Source organism: Barbus barbus (genome assembly GCF_936440315.1).
Source record: "Barbus barbus genome assembly, chromosome: 11".
Taxonomy (NCBI): Eukaryota; Metazoa; Chordata; class Actinopteri; order Cypriniformes; family Cyprinidae; genus Barbus; species Barbus barbus.
In genome coordinates, this window is record NC_136739.1 from 9,617,474 (window position 1) to 9,633,660 (window position 16,187).

The 16,187-nt window shown below is 39.7% G+C and overlaps 1 protein-coding gene across 1 annotated transcript in view; it reads left to right on the forward strand.

Moving 5' to 3' along the window:
* Positions 1-16,187, forward strand: part of LOC306876875 (integrin alpha-6-like) — a 46,586-nt gene that overhangs the window by 14,715 nt on the left and 15,684 nt on the right. Inside the window, exons 2-8 of the mRNA XM_079428316.1 lie at positions 10,105-10,232; positions 10,535-10,614; positions 10,733-10,994; positions 13,346-13,477; positions 13,580-13,793; positions 14,631-14,824; positions 14,908-15,002. Of these exons, the coding sequence (XP_079284442.1) occupies positions 10,105-10,232; positions 10,535-10,614; positions 10,733-10,994; positions 13,346-13,477; positions 13,580-13,793; positions 14,631-14,824; positions 14,908-15,002 (1,105 nt within the window). The remainder of the gene's footprint in view (positions 1-10,104; positions 10,233-10,534; positions 10,615-10,732; positions 10,995-13,345; positions 13,478-13,579; positions 13,794-14,630; positions 14,825-14,907; positions 15,003-16,187) is intronic.

Sequence of the window (16,187 nt, forward strand, 5' to 3'; positions counted from 1 at the left end):
TAGGGGAATTCCTCCAGCGTGACCGCGCTCTGAATCACATGTGTAATCTGTCCAATGGAAGGGCGAGACGTCACGGGTGGGTGATGTAATCGACCAGGAACCATAAAAGCACGTGCCGCGGAGCCGGCATCAGCTTTTTGTCATTCAGCAACCGCTACTCTGTGTGTGTCTGTCGATCTGTGTTGTGAGTCTTATTTAGTGTTGTTTGTCCCTAAGCACAATCACTTGAAATAAGCTCTACAATGTGTGCATGCACTTGGGCGAGAGCAGACCGCATTACAGGCTGTATGTTCCTCCCTGCAAAGGTTATATCACTGCTGGCTATACACACAGTCCGTGTGTGGTCTGCTTGAGAGCAGAGCACGCATAGTCAGCTCTCGAGGGAGCTGTCAGCTCTAAAGATAAAGGGCTGATTGTGCTTCTCCCCGCCGTAAGGTTCCAGTCCGGCACTGCTGAGGCATGGCGGCGAGTGAGATCACGGGGATCGCAACATGGATCTGGCGGACGGGTTGGAGACGGGTTCGCCCTATCTCCACCTGCATTCCCCAGATCTAGCACTCTCGCTCGGGGCTGGAAGCCCGCGGTGCGGTTCTTCCCCTTTTGAGTGAGAGCTCGCTGTTGCAGCGCGCGTTGCCGAGGCGTGCATTATGTTATTCTCATTCTTATTATGAATCCTTTTCATATCAGACCGTGTTCACTCGTCTGGTTGTCTTTCTGCATTTAATTTTGAGGAATTAAATTATGTATGTCATCTAACTAGGAGAAGTTAGATGTGTATATATGTATACATATACATATATCGAGTTCTTCCCTTTGGCCTAACACTCTCACCCTGTACTTGTGTGGATGCGGCACTGGCCCCGCTGCGGCATCAGGGCATTTGCATACTGAATTATATCGACGATTGGTTGATCCTAGCTCAATCAGAGCAAACGGCGGCTCGACATTGAGATGTCGTTCTCGCCCACATGAAAGACCTGGAGTTAAGACTAAACGCCAAGAAAAGTGTGCTTTCTCCATTACAGAGGACCACTTATCTGGGCGTGGTGTGGGATTCGACCACGATGCAGGCACGTCTGTCCCCTGCTCGTATCGAGTCGATCCTCAAAGTCAAGAGAGTGAAAGAAGGCCAGTCACTCACTGTCAAGCAATTTCAGAGACTGCTGGGTCTGAGGGCAGCTGCGTCCAACGTGATACCTTCTGGCCTGCTGAACATGAGACCCCTACAGTGGTGGCTCAAGACCAAGGGGTTCTCCCCGAGGGGAAAACCACTCCGCACTTTCAAGGTCACGAGACGATGCATACGTTCCTTAGACATGTGGAGGAAACCTTGGTTCTTGTCCCAGGGCCCAGTGTTGGGAGCTCTTTGTCGCCGTGTAACACTAGCGACGGACGCGTCCCTCACCGGTTGGGGAGCGGTCATGAGTGTCCACTAGGGGTGTAACGATTCATCAACTACATCGATGTATCAATTTATATTCATATGATCCAACTACATCGATCTGTGCTCGTCAAGTTGGCCTTCCGGACGACATATATCGATCTAACATCGTTTTAAATGGTAATCAATCGATTGTATCGATACTAGGAAATAACGCATTGGATTTAAGCACGTCAGACTTTATATGGATGTTTTTTCTTAGCACTTTTAATGATAAAGGCGTTAAACGTTACTCGATTCAGTCTGCCTATCTGTGACGTCATCGCCACCCGCCAGCAGCAGTGCAAAGACAACAAAACATAGCATGGCGGATAGCAGAGGAGAAATCGACGAGCACAAAATTATCAAGCCGCAATTGCGGTCCAGTGTGTGGAAACACTTTGGCTTTTGCAAAGACGGATTAAGACAGGTTAATTCAACCTAAAGTGTTTGTTGCACTTTATTCAAATAAAATATGAATGAATTTGCCATTAATTGTTGATTACTTGTTTGTTTATATCCATAATTAATTGATACCTGATTCCCTTACAAGAAACAACAGGAATCTAGGAAACTTCACCTGCACTGTCCAGTATCCAGGTATTTATTTCAGTCACACTGGTTGAATTTTTGGCTAAAAAGTTACTTTGAAAGTAATCGATTTCAAGTTACTGAATCGTTTCGGTTCGTATCGTTCTAAATGAACCAATATCGTCCTTGTATCGCATCGACAACCACGAATCGTGATACGAATCGAATCGTTGTTAAAACGAATCGTTACACCCCTAGTGTTCACCCTGCCGAGGAATTAAATGACTGCCATCTGACATGGCATATCAATTGGCTGGAGATACTGGCCGTGTTTCGAGCACTCAAACACTTCCTCCCAGACCTAAGAGACCACCACGTGTTGGTGCGCACCGACAGCATGTCGGTGGTCTCGTACATAAACCACCAGGGAGGTCTGCAGTCGTGACCCTTGTACAAGCTGGCGCACCAGATCCTTGTGTGGTCCCAGGGCAAACTCCTCTCATTAAGAGCAGTGCACATTCGTGGGCATCTCAATGTGGGAGCAGACGTTCTGTCGAGACAGGGGCCGAGGCCCGGGGAATAGATGCTTCACCCCGAGGTGGTGAAGCAGATATGGAGAGTGTTTGGCCAGGCACAGGTGGACCTGTTTGCGACTATAGAGTCAGCTCAATGTCCCCTCTGGTTCTCTCTGACTCCTCCAGCTCCTCTGGGACTGGATGCTATGGTGCAGACTTGGCTGAAGCTTCGTCTGTACACTTTTCCCCCTATCGCTCTGCTCCTGGGAGTTCTGGCGAGAGTGTGCCGGGACGAGGTCAGTCTACTACTGGTAGCACCGTTCTGGCCGGGCCAAGTATGGTTCTCGGACCTGAGTTCTCCCCTCGATGGCACTACAAGGGAGATTCCCGTCAGGAGAGATCTCCTCTCACAGGCGTGGGGCACTATCGTTCACCCTCGCCCGGAGTTGTGGAAGCTGTGGGTGTGGCCTCTGAGGAGACACAGCTCCTAGCTTCCGGTCTCTCAACCGAGGTTGCTGAGACCATCCTCCAATCCAGAGCTCCCTTTACGAGGAAACTGTACGCCCTGAAGTGGAAGCTCTTCACTTCATGGTGCGGAGGTTGCCAGCTCGACCCAGCTAACTGCCCGATTGGTACAATTCTGGGGTTCGTACAGGCCTCTTCCTCCGCAGGGTTAACCCACTCCACCCTGAGGGTCTACGTGGCGGCTATATCGGCCTACCACGCCCTTCTCTGTGGCCTTTCAGTGGGTAGACACCCCCAAGTACATGTTTCTTCTAGAGGCTGAGGCCTCCGGCCAGAGAGCTTATGCTATGTGGTGGATCAGGATGCTATTCCATAGCCTCGAGTCCTCTGCTCTCCCCTTTCCTGGGGATCAAGACTCACTTCTTAGAAGTTGGCCTTTGGGATGCAGGCCCCGCCGACTTTAGCCACTCGTGGCCCTTTTTCTCTCGCCCTCGTTGTGCTCCCGAGGGATACACACAGGGCAGGGACTTGGAAGTCTGGCGGAGTGGGCATCTTGTTCCCCTAGCGTTTTCAACGCAGCTTGAGTTCCTGAAGGGGAACGTCTCAGGTTACGTATGTAACCATGGTTCCCCGAAGGGAACGAGACGCTGCGTCTCGAGGCCACAGTTCCGGCATCCCTGCCAGTGCTTGCTTCATTCCTAGAAGCTGATGCCGGCTCCGCTGCACGTGCTTTTATGCTTCCTGGTCGATTACATCACCCGCCCGTGACGTCTCGCCCTTCCATTGGACAGATTACACATGTGATTCAGAGCACGGTCACGTTCGAGTCGTTCCCCTAGCATTTTCGACGCAGCGTTTCGTTCCCTTCGGGGAACCATGGTTACATGCATAACCTGAGACGATTTTTGGGTAAGTCGGTTATTGATTTCATGTATATTCAGGTTTTCCTTCTCTTCAGACTGCACAAGCACTAGTTATGCTTTGATAAGCAGTCATTAAAAATGCAACATCACTTGTGCGACTCATGAGATCTCAGAAACCCTGTGGTAGTCATTGCTTAATTTATTAGCATCTCCTATTAAATTATTTTCAACATTTATTAAAAAAAGACACATGATTGGGGTTTCCCATCTACACCTATGTGTCTTTTGTTCTGGTGTGATGACAGCAGTGTGTATGTAAATAATTGATTTGGTGCAGCTGGCTGATGGGTGTTGGAAATAGGAAGACACCCGCTGATGAAATAATCTGTCAGATCCTCTTCATCAGAAAGCACCAATCTCATTTATGAAGGACTGATAATTACAGTATGTCATAATTACAAGGTTTTTCCTGTGTTGTGTCCTCCTAAAATATGGCTCTGTTCCAAATAGTGCAGTAGCAAATAGTGCTTGTCATCAGGGACGGATCATGACTCAGAGGTGCCCTGGGCACGGACTGATTATAGGCCCCCCTCAGTTGAAATCGCAGTAATTTTCAAAGTTCAAATAGCAATGGATTCTATCTACACTAAGTGAAAACAGCAGTATTTTTAGCGATATGTTATTTACACTAAGTGCAAATAACTAGGGATGAGCGAGTACAGCATTATCTGTATCTGTATCTGTATCTGTTAACCATATGAATTATCTGTATCTGTATCTGTACTCGGACTGGGCGGGGCCTAACCCGGAAATGGGCGGGATTTAACCTGGAAGTGGGTCGGGTTGTCTTGAAATAGGCGGGGCTTTAACCGGTATGTTATTGGGTTGCTTAATTTGTAATATTATACCACAACTACCTTTATTTTTTTTTTATAAAATACAGCAAGAAAGTGTCACTCAGTGCGTGAAGTCAAAAAACTGGTTAGAGCCAGCAGACAGTTAAAAAAAAAAAAAAAACTGATGACCGGCAGAGAGAGGGAGAGAGTGCGTGTGTGTGTGTGTGTAGCTAATAAATTTGTAATATAGTTTTTTTTATACCACTACTTCGAACCAGCAGACGGTTTAAAAAAAAAAAAAAACTCAGATGACCGGCAGAGAGAGGGAGAGAGTGCGTGTGTGTGTGTAGCTAATTAATTTGTAATATAGTTTTATACCACTACTTCCTTTATTTTTTTTTATGAAATGCAGCAAGAAAGTGTCAGACACTCAGAACGTGAAGTAAAAAAAAACTGGTTAGAGCCAGCTGACGGTTTAAAAAAGAAAAAAAAATCTCCGACAGGCAGAGACGCGAGTCGCATTCTACCAAGCACCACGTCTGAACAAACCCCACGTTTACCAAAACTCTACTGGTTAATAAGTAAGTACTACAAACCAAAGTAAAAAACAAACCTGAAGAAACCCTAAACGTTAACGGAAAAAACCCGCGAACCTGAGTGACTGAGGGAGAGACAGAGAGAGAGAGCGCGCTGTTCTCTTCTCAGTGTCAGGGGCGCTGTGACTAGCCTATCACAGAACGCAGACACAGTCAGCTACCCAATGATAATTTTTATTCAATCCGAGCACAGATATTGACTCGTATTACTCGTATGATACTTGTACTCGGCAAAAGTGCTTTATCCGTACCGGATACTCGTTTCAGCCGAGTATCCGGCTCAACTCTACAAATAACTATAGATTATATTTACACTATGTTAAAATAGCAGGATTTTCTGCTATTTATACTATTTGTTGCAAAATAGTGGCAATTGTCTGCACTTCAGTATTGTATTACTTTATAAAACAGTATGCTATAATAATGTATTGCGTGTAAATTATAATTTTAATTCAGATTATTAAATGCATGCCACCTTATTGATATAAAGCCCTCCCTACACCTACCCTAACCCTACCCGATACTTTATTTTCAACTTTTTGGTTATTTCTTTCATTTTCATTAAAAATAAATGCCTTTACGATGTGATATGAGATTTGAAAAGACCAATCAATTTTCATGTCATAGTTCAGACGGGGGCCGGTCCACGGGCCTGTTTTAGGTTTCTCCTTATTTTTATATTTTAGACATCCATCAATTAGTGATGAAAAACATCGCTGCGCTGGTGGAAACAACACGAGACCGAGCCGCGACTGAGAGCGACTCGACGGTGTTTAGTGTCCTGCAGCAGCAGCAGGTGTGCAAGTGACTTCAGCGCAGCTGAATAGTTCTGTGTTCAAATGCACGCAATAGGCTAAAGCTTGCTGCAAAGCCCCAGCAAACATAACCATGGATGTGTCCGCGCGAAATATTAAGGGGATATTTGAATTATTTACTAATATACTAGGTTTTCTGAGTCCATGTCGCAAGGATGAAGTTGCTGATCCTGACTCGCCGTCTCCTCATTAGAAGCGCCTTTAGAGAGAAATGCATCTTTATTGATTATGATCAAGATTATAATAAAAGAGTTTTTGTTTTCAATTATTTTTTATTTCGTTAAGTGATAATTTAAAGGTTTCTATAGATATATTTATCATGTCTGTGAGGCATGTATTCGCTCAGCTTCGGTTAATTATTGTGAAGCGCTCTAGTTCAAGACGCCAGAAAGCACATCATGTTTGTTTTATTTGTTTTATAAAAGCACGTTTTGTTGATATTGTGAGTTCCCACAAATAAAAGTAGACCCTTTACAGTTCCGAATGATGTATTACTCTTACCTTTATGTCGTAGGCTATTTTAATGTGTTTCCACTGAAAACAATGCAAGTGTTTGCGCTGGTGCCTCCATGTCCTGCAGAGCGCGCTTTAGCTTCTTCCACTCTCCGCACAAACTTAGATAATAGGCTAGCGCACATTATTATTATAGCGCAGGTTTAACATTTAAAAATTGTTATAAGCTTGAACTGTTTTAGTATATCTATAGATTTTATTTTAGGCAAGTCATGATGATTTGAGAAGGCCAAATTGATTAAACGTAGGCTATGATCAGCTGTATGCTGCTGGCCGCTTGGTCGTTTACAACTTTAAAAAACATAAACTTAGGACTTATTACTATATTTAACGAACAAAAATGTTCCAAACGTTTCTCTAAATTAACTGAATTTAAAAATGAAACGAAATATAATCATTTTGCCATTACACACAAAACTTAACTATTTTAATAGCCGAAACAGTAGTATAAACTGTTTTGGGAGAAGGGGGGAAAAAAAGACGGACTCGGGTCGGTAATTCTGATAAACTGTCGGACGAGGGCCGGGCTAGAGCCTGAGCGTCTCGGGCCAGGGCCGGGCTAGGGCCTAAATTTGAGGCCCGTGCAGGGCTCTAGTCTCTGGCTGCCATCATTTAGCAGCTGATGATGTGCCGCACTGAATGATCTAATCACACTGGTGTGATCGTTTATTAAATATAAAAAATATTATTCGGCTATTTATTATTATTTTTTTGTCTTTTGGAAGCTGCATTCAAAATCCACTTGCCTCAAAAATCTGAGGGGGCACGGTTGAAATCGCATTCTGGGAGTAACTGTATTTTGGGCTGGCCCCCCCTCTGGTTCAGTGCCCTGGGCAGGTGCCCATTAGGCCCGTGCGTTAATCCGTCCCTGCTTGTCATGTGCGGGAGACTCAACTAAAGCAGGTGGTCATACCACATTTTTCCATTGACTTCCATTCATGCAAATGCTGGAGACTGGAAGCACAAGCTCATGCGAATTTCACTGCATTCCAAAGTTAAAGTTTGGTGAACTCTGTCCTGTGAATTTGTATCACGTGAAGACGTCTGACCGAAAGAAGAAAAACGACTTATGACTTCTTAGCTAAATTAAAAGAACGCAAACTTTAAATCTGCAGGATTGCAGCTATGCAATAACATGGAGTAGATTGCATATTTTTACAAAAAGGTGCCAGAAAGAACCAAAATGGGGGTTTTCGCAGCGATGCCATAGAGCAGAGGTCCCCAACCACTGGGTCGCGACCCACTATCGGGCCGTGGAAGAATTGTGTGACTTTAAATGCAGACCTTGAGCCGAAAACTCATCACCAAACACCAATGATTTGTACATAGACTATATGGACAAAAGTATCGGGACACCCCCTTCTTTGGAACAGAAGAAGGCACTTCCAAAACTGTGGCAACAAAGATGGAATTCAGCATAATTCACGTATTTAAAAACTGTTGCAACAGTTTTGAAAGTGTCTAAAATGACTGTACCCATATACAAGTCATTGGTGTTTGGTGATGAGTTTTCGGCTCAAGGTCTGCATTTAAAGTCACACCAGAGGTGTTCAGCTAAGATTAGGACTTTGCTTTATGCAGACCAGTCAAGTTCTTCCACACTGACTGAATCAATCATTTCTATTTGAACCTTGCCTTATACACAGAGGCACTGGCCCTGTCCAAACTGTTGCAATAAAATTAGAAGCACACAATTCCCTAGAATATCATTATATGCTTAAACATTAAGATTTGTACTCACGGAAAGTACTAAAGTAGTCAAACCTGTTCATTAGAAGGGGGTGACCCAATACTTTTGGCAATATAGTGTATGGTCCAGATCAGTCATTAGTCAGGTGGCGACAGCATTTGACCACTGGATTTACTAAAATCATTTCAGGTTTAAGAAGGGTTTCTACATTGCATCAACTACTATTTTTTTATTTATTATTATTAATTGTCAGCTTTTCATTTAACTCACAACCCCCCTGCAGTTCCTTTACGAACCCTAGTTTGGGAAACCTTGATGTAATATAATGTTTAATGCACTTCATGTTGTAAATTACGATGAATGGAACAAGCTTTCTTACTCTTTGCATTTTTTGCATCATTATGGTACAAGATAATGCTATCAATGTGATAAACGAGTTAAATCAAAAGTAATAAAAGTAATCTAAAAGTAATACAAAAGTAACGGATTACGTTACTGACTACAATTTTTGTCATGTAGCCTAATCTGGGATCAGTAACGGATTACAATTATCTACCCAACTAGTTTGTTAGTTTTGTTTTATGATGACTGGCAATAACCGGCAAAGTGCAATGCCGCCATCATGTTGGAGGGTCAACCAGATAACTGGCACTGGATTAGTGAAGTGACATACTGCCAAGTATAGTGACCCATACTCGGAATTCGTGCTCTGCATTTAACCCATCCAAAGTGCACACACACAGCAGTGAACACACACACACCGTGAACACACACCCGGAGCAGTGGGCAGCCATTTATGCTGCGGCGCCCGGGGAGCAGTTGGGGGTTCGGTGCCTTGCTCGAGGGCACCTAAGTCGTGGTATTGGAGAGATATATGGAGAGAGCGCTGTACATTCACTCCCCCCACCTACAATCCCTGCCGGCCCGAGACTTGAACCCGCAACCTTTGGATTACGAGTCCGACTCTCTAACCATTAGGCCACAACTTCCCTATATCGATTATATATAATAATTGTATATATATATAATTATATATATAATTATATTAAATAATATTTATTATTTGTGATATTAGAATATGTGTAGTATCAACATGAAATATCAACATGATAGTCTCATTTAGTAGGCTAATACAGAGCAGACATGGGCACTCGAGTTATTGACTCGGATTCGAGTCGCACTCGAGTCACATTTTTATAGACTTGACTTCAGACTCGACCTGAAATGACTCCAGACTTGACTCGCACCGAGGAAAAGGACTCGTGAATATTTTAAAAGCAACTCGAGTCTTTTATCCTTAAATATAACTGATATTCAAAAGGCGGACCGCATCCGCACCCCGGCATCCATCCGGACCGCGAGCCATTTTGTAATATCTGTGTCACATATTTCCCTATGTGTCATGGTAGATCCGACTCTTATTAGGCTATAGAATTTGATTACAGAAAAACTGTTTTGAACATGGTAATGGATTAAAACATAACAGGCTGGATGTATATTAACTTTTATTTAGATTTTTTTTACAAAGCAGATCATAGATCATTTTGTCTATAGCCTATAAAACAGCTTCACAATAGGAATATTTCAAGACATGAGGATTCTGAATGGGATTTTTTTAGCGAGCTACTAAATGACTTGAGTCTCGACTCAGACTCGTGACCAAAGACTCGAGACTTGACTCGACTCCAGCGACAAAGACTTGTGAACATCTCTGATACAGAGTGTTTTTATGGGTGTTGTCAATATTTTTTATTTTTTACTGCAACACAGGATGCATGCATTGCTGGTTGAAAATTGGCCATTGTTGGAAGTTACTGAAAAAAAAGGATTCATTTATTTTTTATTAATTTCTTCGCACAGATTGTTGATCGGTGCTCCCAAAGCCAGTGCTTTATCCAATCAGGGAGCAAACATCACAGGTGGGCTGTACAGCTGTGACATCACCACCCATCCTGATGACTGCACTCGAGTGGACTTTGACAATGATGGTACGCAGAAAAACTGACAAAATACATACATACATCAATGGAATACATATATTATTAAATTATATTAAATACATACATCAATGGAAAGCTTATTTATTCAGCTTTCAGATGATGTATAAATTTAAAAAAATTGACCCGTATGACTGGTTTTGTGGTCCGGGGTCACATATATAAATGCAAGCATGTACAGTAGATGTCTACCGACTGCTGTTTTGTTGTTTCATTAGTTTGAATGCTCAGCAGTGTCAGCATACCTTGAATTGTAATCATGACTTGGTTTCTGTTCATGGTGACTCTCACAGTTGATGCTCGTGTGGAGAATAAGGAGAACCAGTGGATGGGTGTAACTGTTCAGAGTCAAGGACCTGGAGGCAAGATTGTGGTATGTGTTACCATTAACTGACATCCAGTTACAGTGTCATTACTTTGCCATTTTATATTTATTATTTATCACACAATGTCAATATCAGGCAGAACTAGCTTCTTTCTTTGTGTCTCAGACATGTGCCCATCGCTACCAGCGCCTGTTGTTCCCCAACACCCCCCAAGAGGCGCGTGACATCACTGGACGCTGCTACATGCTCAGCCAGGACCTGAGCATCGACAGCCAGTCAGACGAGGATGGAGGGAACTGGAAATTCTGCGATGGTCGCCCCAGGGGTCATGAGAGATTTGGGGCATGTCAGCAAGGCTTGGCTGCCACCTTCACTAAAGACTACCATTATGTCATCTTTGGAGCACCAGGGGCATACAACTGGAAAGGTAGAAAGACTTTTGATGTGAAAAATAACACACACACACACACTTATTGGATACGATTCTGTGGTAAATAGGTGTAGAAGATCACAAGTTATGGCATGTGTTTATTTAACTTTTATGTCAAAGTTTTATGTCAATGTGTTTAGACTTCATAACCACAATTTCTGTCCATCACAAAGTTAAAAGGTATAGGTTATTAACAGAAAACTCATCAGATCAGAAAATGCATCAGATGGACTGTGTGTGGTCTGGGTGTGTCCTCTGAGGCTGAGAGCAGAGCAGAAGTGACTCACAGGCCACTGTTTTGACCTTTGGCAAGGACGTACCTCATAGACACCTTGTGCTGCTATCATTTATTTATTATGATGGATTAATCCATAAAAATAGCTAGTGTTTTTACTTACGTGTTTTATATGCATGGTGGCCCCCACTGGTAAGGAGGAGCACTGCAACATCTCTTATTCATTATATTATTAATTCACACAATTGCATTCCCTTGTGGAAAAAAAGTACATAGTTTTTAAAGCATACTTTAAAAAAAATACTTATTACAGAAATTATTAACTTAATATAAATATACTATTTTTGATGTAAATTTGATGTAACATTTTCAGACACTTAATTGTGTGTTAATTTCAATTAAATTAAAAAGTATTATAGTTTAAATTTATATTAAATTTAGAGTGCTCACTTAGACACACTTAAGTAGGACTTATGTTCATCTTTATATGTAATTTCATAATTACTTCTATTGTCTTTGAAATATGTTTAAAGTGTACTGCTGAATGCACTGACAAGCATTTATGGTAAACAAAAATTTACTTAACGTAATTTCTATTGAAATGTCTATGTCATGTATTTAAATATATTCATAATTAAATATTTCTCATGATAAAGCTGCAATTAAGCACAATTAAAAATATAATATAGATTCATGTAATTAAAATTACATTCAAGAACGCAACATGCATTTTAGCATAACACATCAAAATAAGTGTACTTCTTTAAAGCATGACAAAATATTGTTAAATATGATTTAAAATGTACTTTAAAGTAAAACTTTTTATTCAACACTTTTCAAAAGTGTACTTAAGTGTGTTAAGAAGCAGTCATGAAAGTGTGCTCTCTTTAGTGGCCTTTTATTTAATTAATATTATATAATCCGAAAATGCAATTTTAAAAATATACTGTATACTTTAAAGGTTTGAAGAACAAGTGCACATTCAAAACAATTAAATACACTTCTTTTTTGCACAAATAACCATTACTCGATCATATGTTTTCCTGTACCACCATAATCTAGTTGGGTAACACTTTATAATAACGTCCAGTTATAAGTCATTTATAAGTGATTAGTTAATGATTAACTAATCATTTACAAAACATTTATAAGCAATTAATAAGTGATATGCTAACAATTTGTGTATGTTTTGTTAATTCATTTAAAAGTCATTTACAAGTAATTAGCTAATGATGAACTAATCATTTACAAAACATAACTATACATTCACAAATGATTAAGTAATATGCTAACGATTTATAAATCTGTCATAAGTTATCTTTAAATATAGCATCATGAAATAATTAAACACATCCTTAATGGTTAATAGTTACTAGTTAATATATTATTAATCACTTATAAATCATTGAAATGTCAACATTGTACTATTATCTCAATAAACATTATAAATCATTTACAAAGCTTTCTGCATCCCCTAATCTAAAGTGTAAACTACTCATCAGTTGTAAATGTTTTACAAACCTTCCAGGTTACAGGTTGTTTGTGAATATATATATATATATATATATATATATATATATATATATATTTACGCACACACGACTGGAAACCATAAGGTTTGTAAAACATTTACAATTGATGAGTAGTTTACACTTTAGATTAGGGGATGCAGAAAGCTTTGTAAATGATTTATAATGTTTATTGAGATAATAGTACAATGTTGACATTTCAATGATTTATAAGTGATTAATAATATATTAACTAGTAACTATTAACCATTAAGGATGTGTTTAATTATTTCATGATGCTATATTTAAAGATAACTTATGACAGATTTATAAATCGTTAGCATATTACTTAATCATTTGTGAATGTATAGTTATGTTTTGTAAATGATTAGTTCATCATTAGCTAATTACTTGTAAATGACTTTTAAATGAATTAACAAAACATACACAAATTGTTAGCATATCACTTATTAATCGCTTATGAATGTTTTGTAAACGATTAGTTAATCATTAACTAATCGCTTATAAATTACTTATAACTGGACGTTATTATAAAGTGTTACCTCTAGTTGTTTAGCACTCACCCCATCACTTCTGTTGTCTAGGTATAGTGCGTGTGGAGCAGAAGAACAACACTCTTCTGGAAATGGGCCTGTTTGATGACGGCCCTTATGAGGTCGGGGATGAAAACCGCCTGGATCCAAATCTAGTGCCAGTCCCAGCCAACAGTTACTTAGGTGAGCGTGAGAACCATGTACGTCTGTGTTTGTGTGTGCTCTGGTCATCAATTGCATTGTGCCGTTCATGTGTTTGTGATGCTGAATCTCGCGCATGTACAGGATTCTCTCTAGATTCTGGCCACAGCATCACAGAGAAAGGCAGACTCATCATAGTGTCAGGAGCGCCGCGAGCCAATCACAGCGGTGCAGTGGTGTTTCTGCGGACGGAGGGCGAGGTGTCCACCACACTCACACCTGAACACATTCTGGAAGGACCAGGACTAGCATCCTCCTTTGGATATGATGTCACTGTAGTGGACCTGAATGGAGATGGGTGGGTGACACAGTGTTGGGAAGTAACTAGTTACATGTAACTAAATTACGTAATTTAATTACAAAAAAAGGTAACACCTTATTTTAAGGTGTTCTTGTTACACATTACATGCACTTGCTATTATAATAACAATTAATTATGCATAATTACATGCAAGTAACCGTAAAAAAGTATGAGACATAAAAATTTCAGGAGTTTAGGACACAGAATAGGACACATGCTTATTCGATAATTGTTTTATTTCCTATTTGGGTTTATGTATATGCTTTTTTTTTTAAGATTAACTGTTTTTTTTTTCAAGCCATTGTTAGATGCCAGTGTTTCCTGTCATGGCTATGCAAAGATTTGATTTCAAAAACAGTATCATAGCTACTAAACTATTACTTGTTATGGTTTTAAATCAGCATTTAACCTCTGAATGTTTTGAAAGTAAGTCTGATTTTGTGGTGGCTGTGCTTTAAAATTAAATTAGTATAATCTTAATTCAAGGGATAAAGGATTATGAAAGTGATAGTAATCAGTGCTGAGTTCTACTGTAAGGCTTACCCTACCTGGTTTACATGTTTGAAAATGTTTAATAGTTGAAAACATTATAAATGTAGAAAAGTAATCAAGTAGAAACGTAATCAAATGTAATCAGTTACATTAATAAAGTAATTGAAATAGTTACACTTCTTATTACATTGGAAATGTAAAAGGTTACAGATTACAAGTTACCCTATCTAAAGTAACCTTCCCAACACTGGTGACACATGGTCTGTAGAAAATAAAGGAACTCTTGAAAATGAGTAGGTGGATTGTGAATGGGCAGCTGAATTGTGCTGATTGTCCCTCCAGCTGGCAGGACGTTGTGGTTGGTGCACCTCAGTTCTTCCAGAGAGATGAGGAAGTAGGTGGAGCTGTGTATGTTTACATCAATAAGGCTGGAAGGTGGAAGGACGTCACTCCTACTCGCCTTAATGGAACGAAAGACTCCATGTTTGGACTGGCTGTGGAGAACATTGGAGACATCAATCTGGATTCTTTTGAAGGTTGAATGCAGAAGTTGGTTTTTAATTTTGGATGCAAAATAATTCTTTCAGATTGTTTAATTTTCTTCCTGCTTGTTTCTCAGATATTGCAGTAGGTGCTCCATATGCAGACTCAGGTTTTGGTAGCGTGTACATCTACCATGGATCTGCTGACGGCATCAATACCACACCAGCTCAGGTTAGACACTATCCACTGTCTGTCTGTCTGTTCTGTCTGCAGTTTTAATGGAACGTAACAGTGAAAAATTACATAAATCAAATATTGGTGGAACTAAAATGAATAAATGGCACTATGAGACTCATTTTCCAATGTTATCCAGTTTAAAAGGTTTTCCATTTTCAGCATGAAACACTGGCGAAAAAATAGATACTTGGTTTTATGCATTAGATATTTCATTGTATATCTAAATCTAAATTGGTTTTGATTCTACTTTGCTTTCGTCTGATTTAACTTTGTACTCTTTCTGTTGTGAATATATACATATACATATACATATATATATATATATACACACACACACACACACATATACATACAGAGTTCTGATCTGATCATCATCCAGTCTGTCTGGAATGACATGAAGAAACAGAACAAACTGAGACAGACTAAATTCAGAAGAACTGTGGCAACGTCTCCAAGACACCTCAAGAAACCTACCTGCAAAGCTACAATACTGTTAAAAGTTTTATTTAAAAAGCTGTAAAATGAGAATGCTGTCAAAATAATGTAATAAATAGATTTTCTTTATCAATTAACTTATATTAACTAAATTAAATCAACATTTTGTGTGACCATCCTTTGCGTTTAAAGCAGCGTTTGCCCTCGGTGCAGGTAGGTTTCTTGAAGCAACATGGAGACGTTGCCACAGTTCTTCTGGATTTAGTCTATATATATTATATATATATATTAATATATATATATATTATATATATGTATATTAATATATATATATATATATATATATATATATATATATATATATATATATACACACACACATATACATACATATACACACATACATATATGACCCTGGCCCACAAACTAGTCAAAAGGGTAAATTTTGAGATTTATACATCATCTGAAATCTGAATAAATAAGCTTTCCATTGATGTAGGTTTGTTAGGATAGGGCAATATTTGGCTTAGATACAACTATTTGAAAATCTGCAAAAAAATAAAAATTTTGAGAAAATCACCTTTAAAGTTGTCCAAATGAAGTTCATAGCAATGCATATTACTAATCAAAAATTAAGTTTTGGCATATTTCCAGTAGGACATTTACTAAATATCTTCATGGAACATGGTGTTTACTTAATATCCTAATGATTTTTGGCATAAAAGAAAAATCGATCATTTTGAC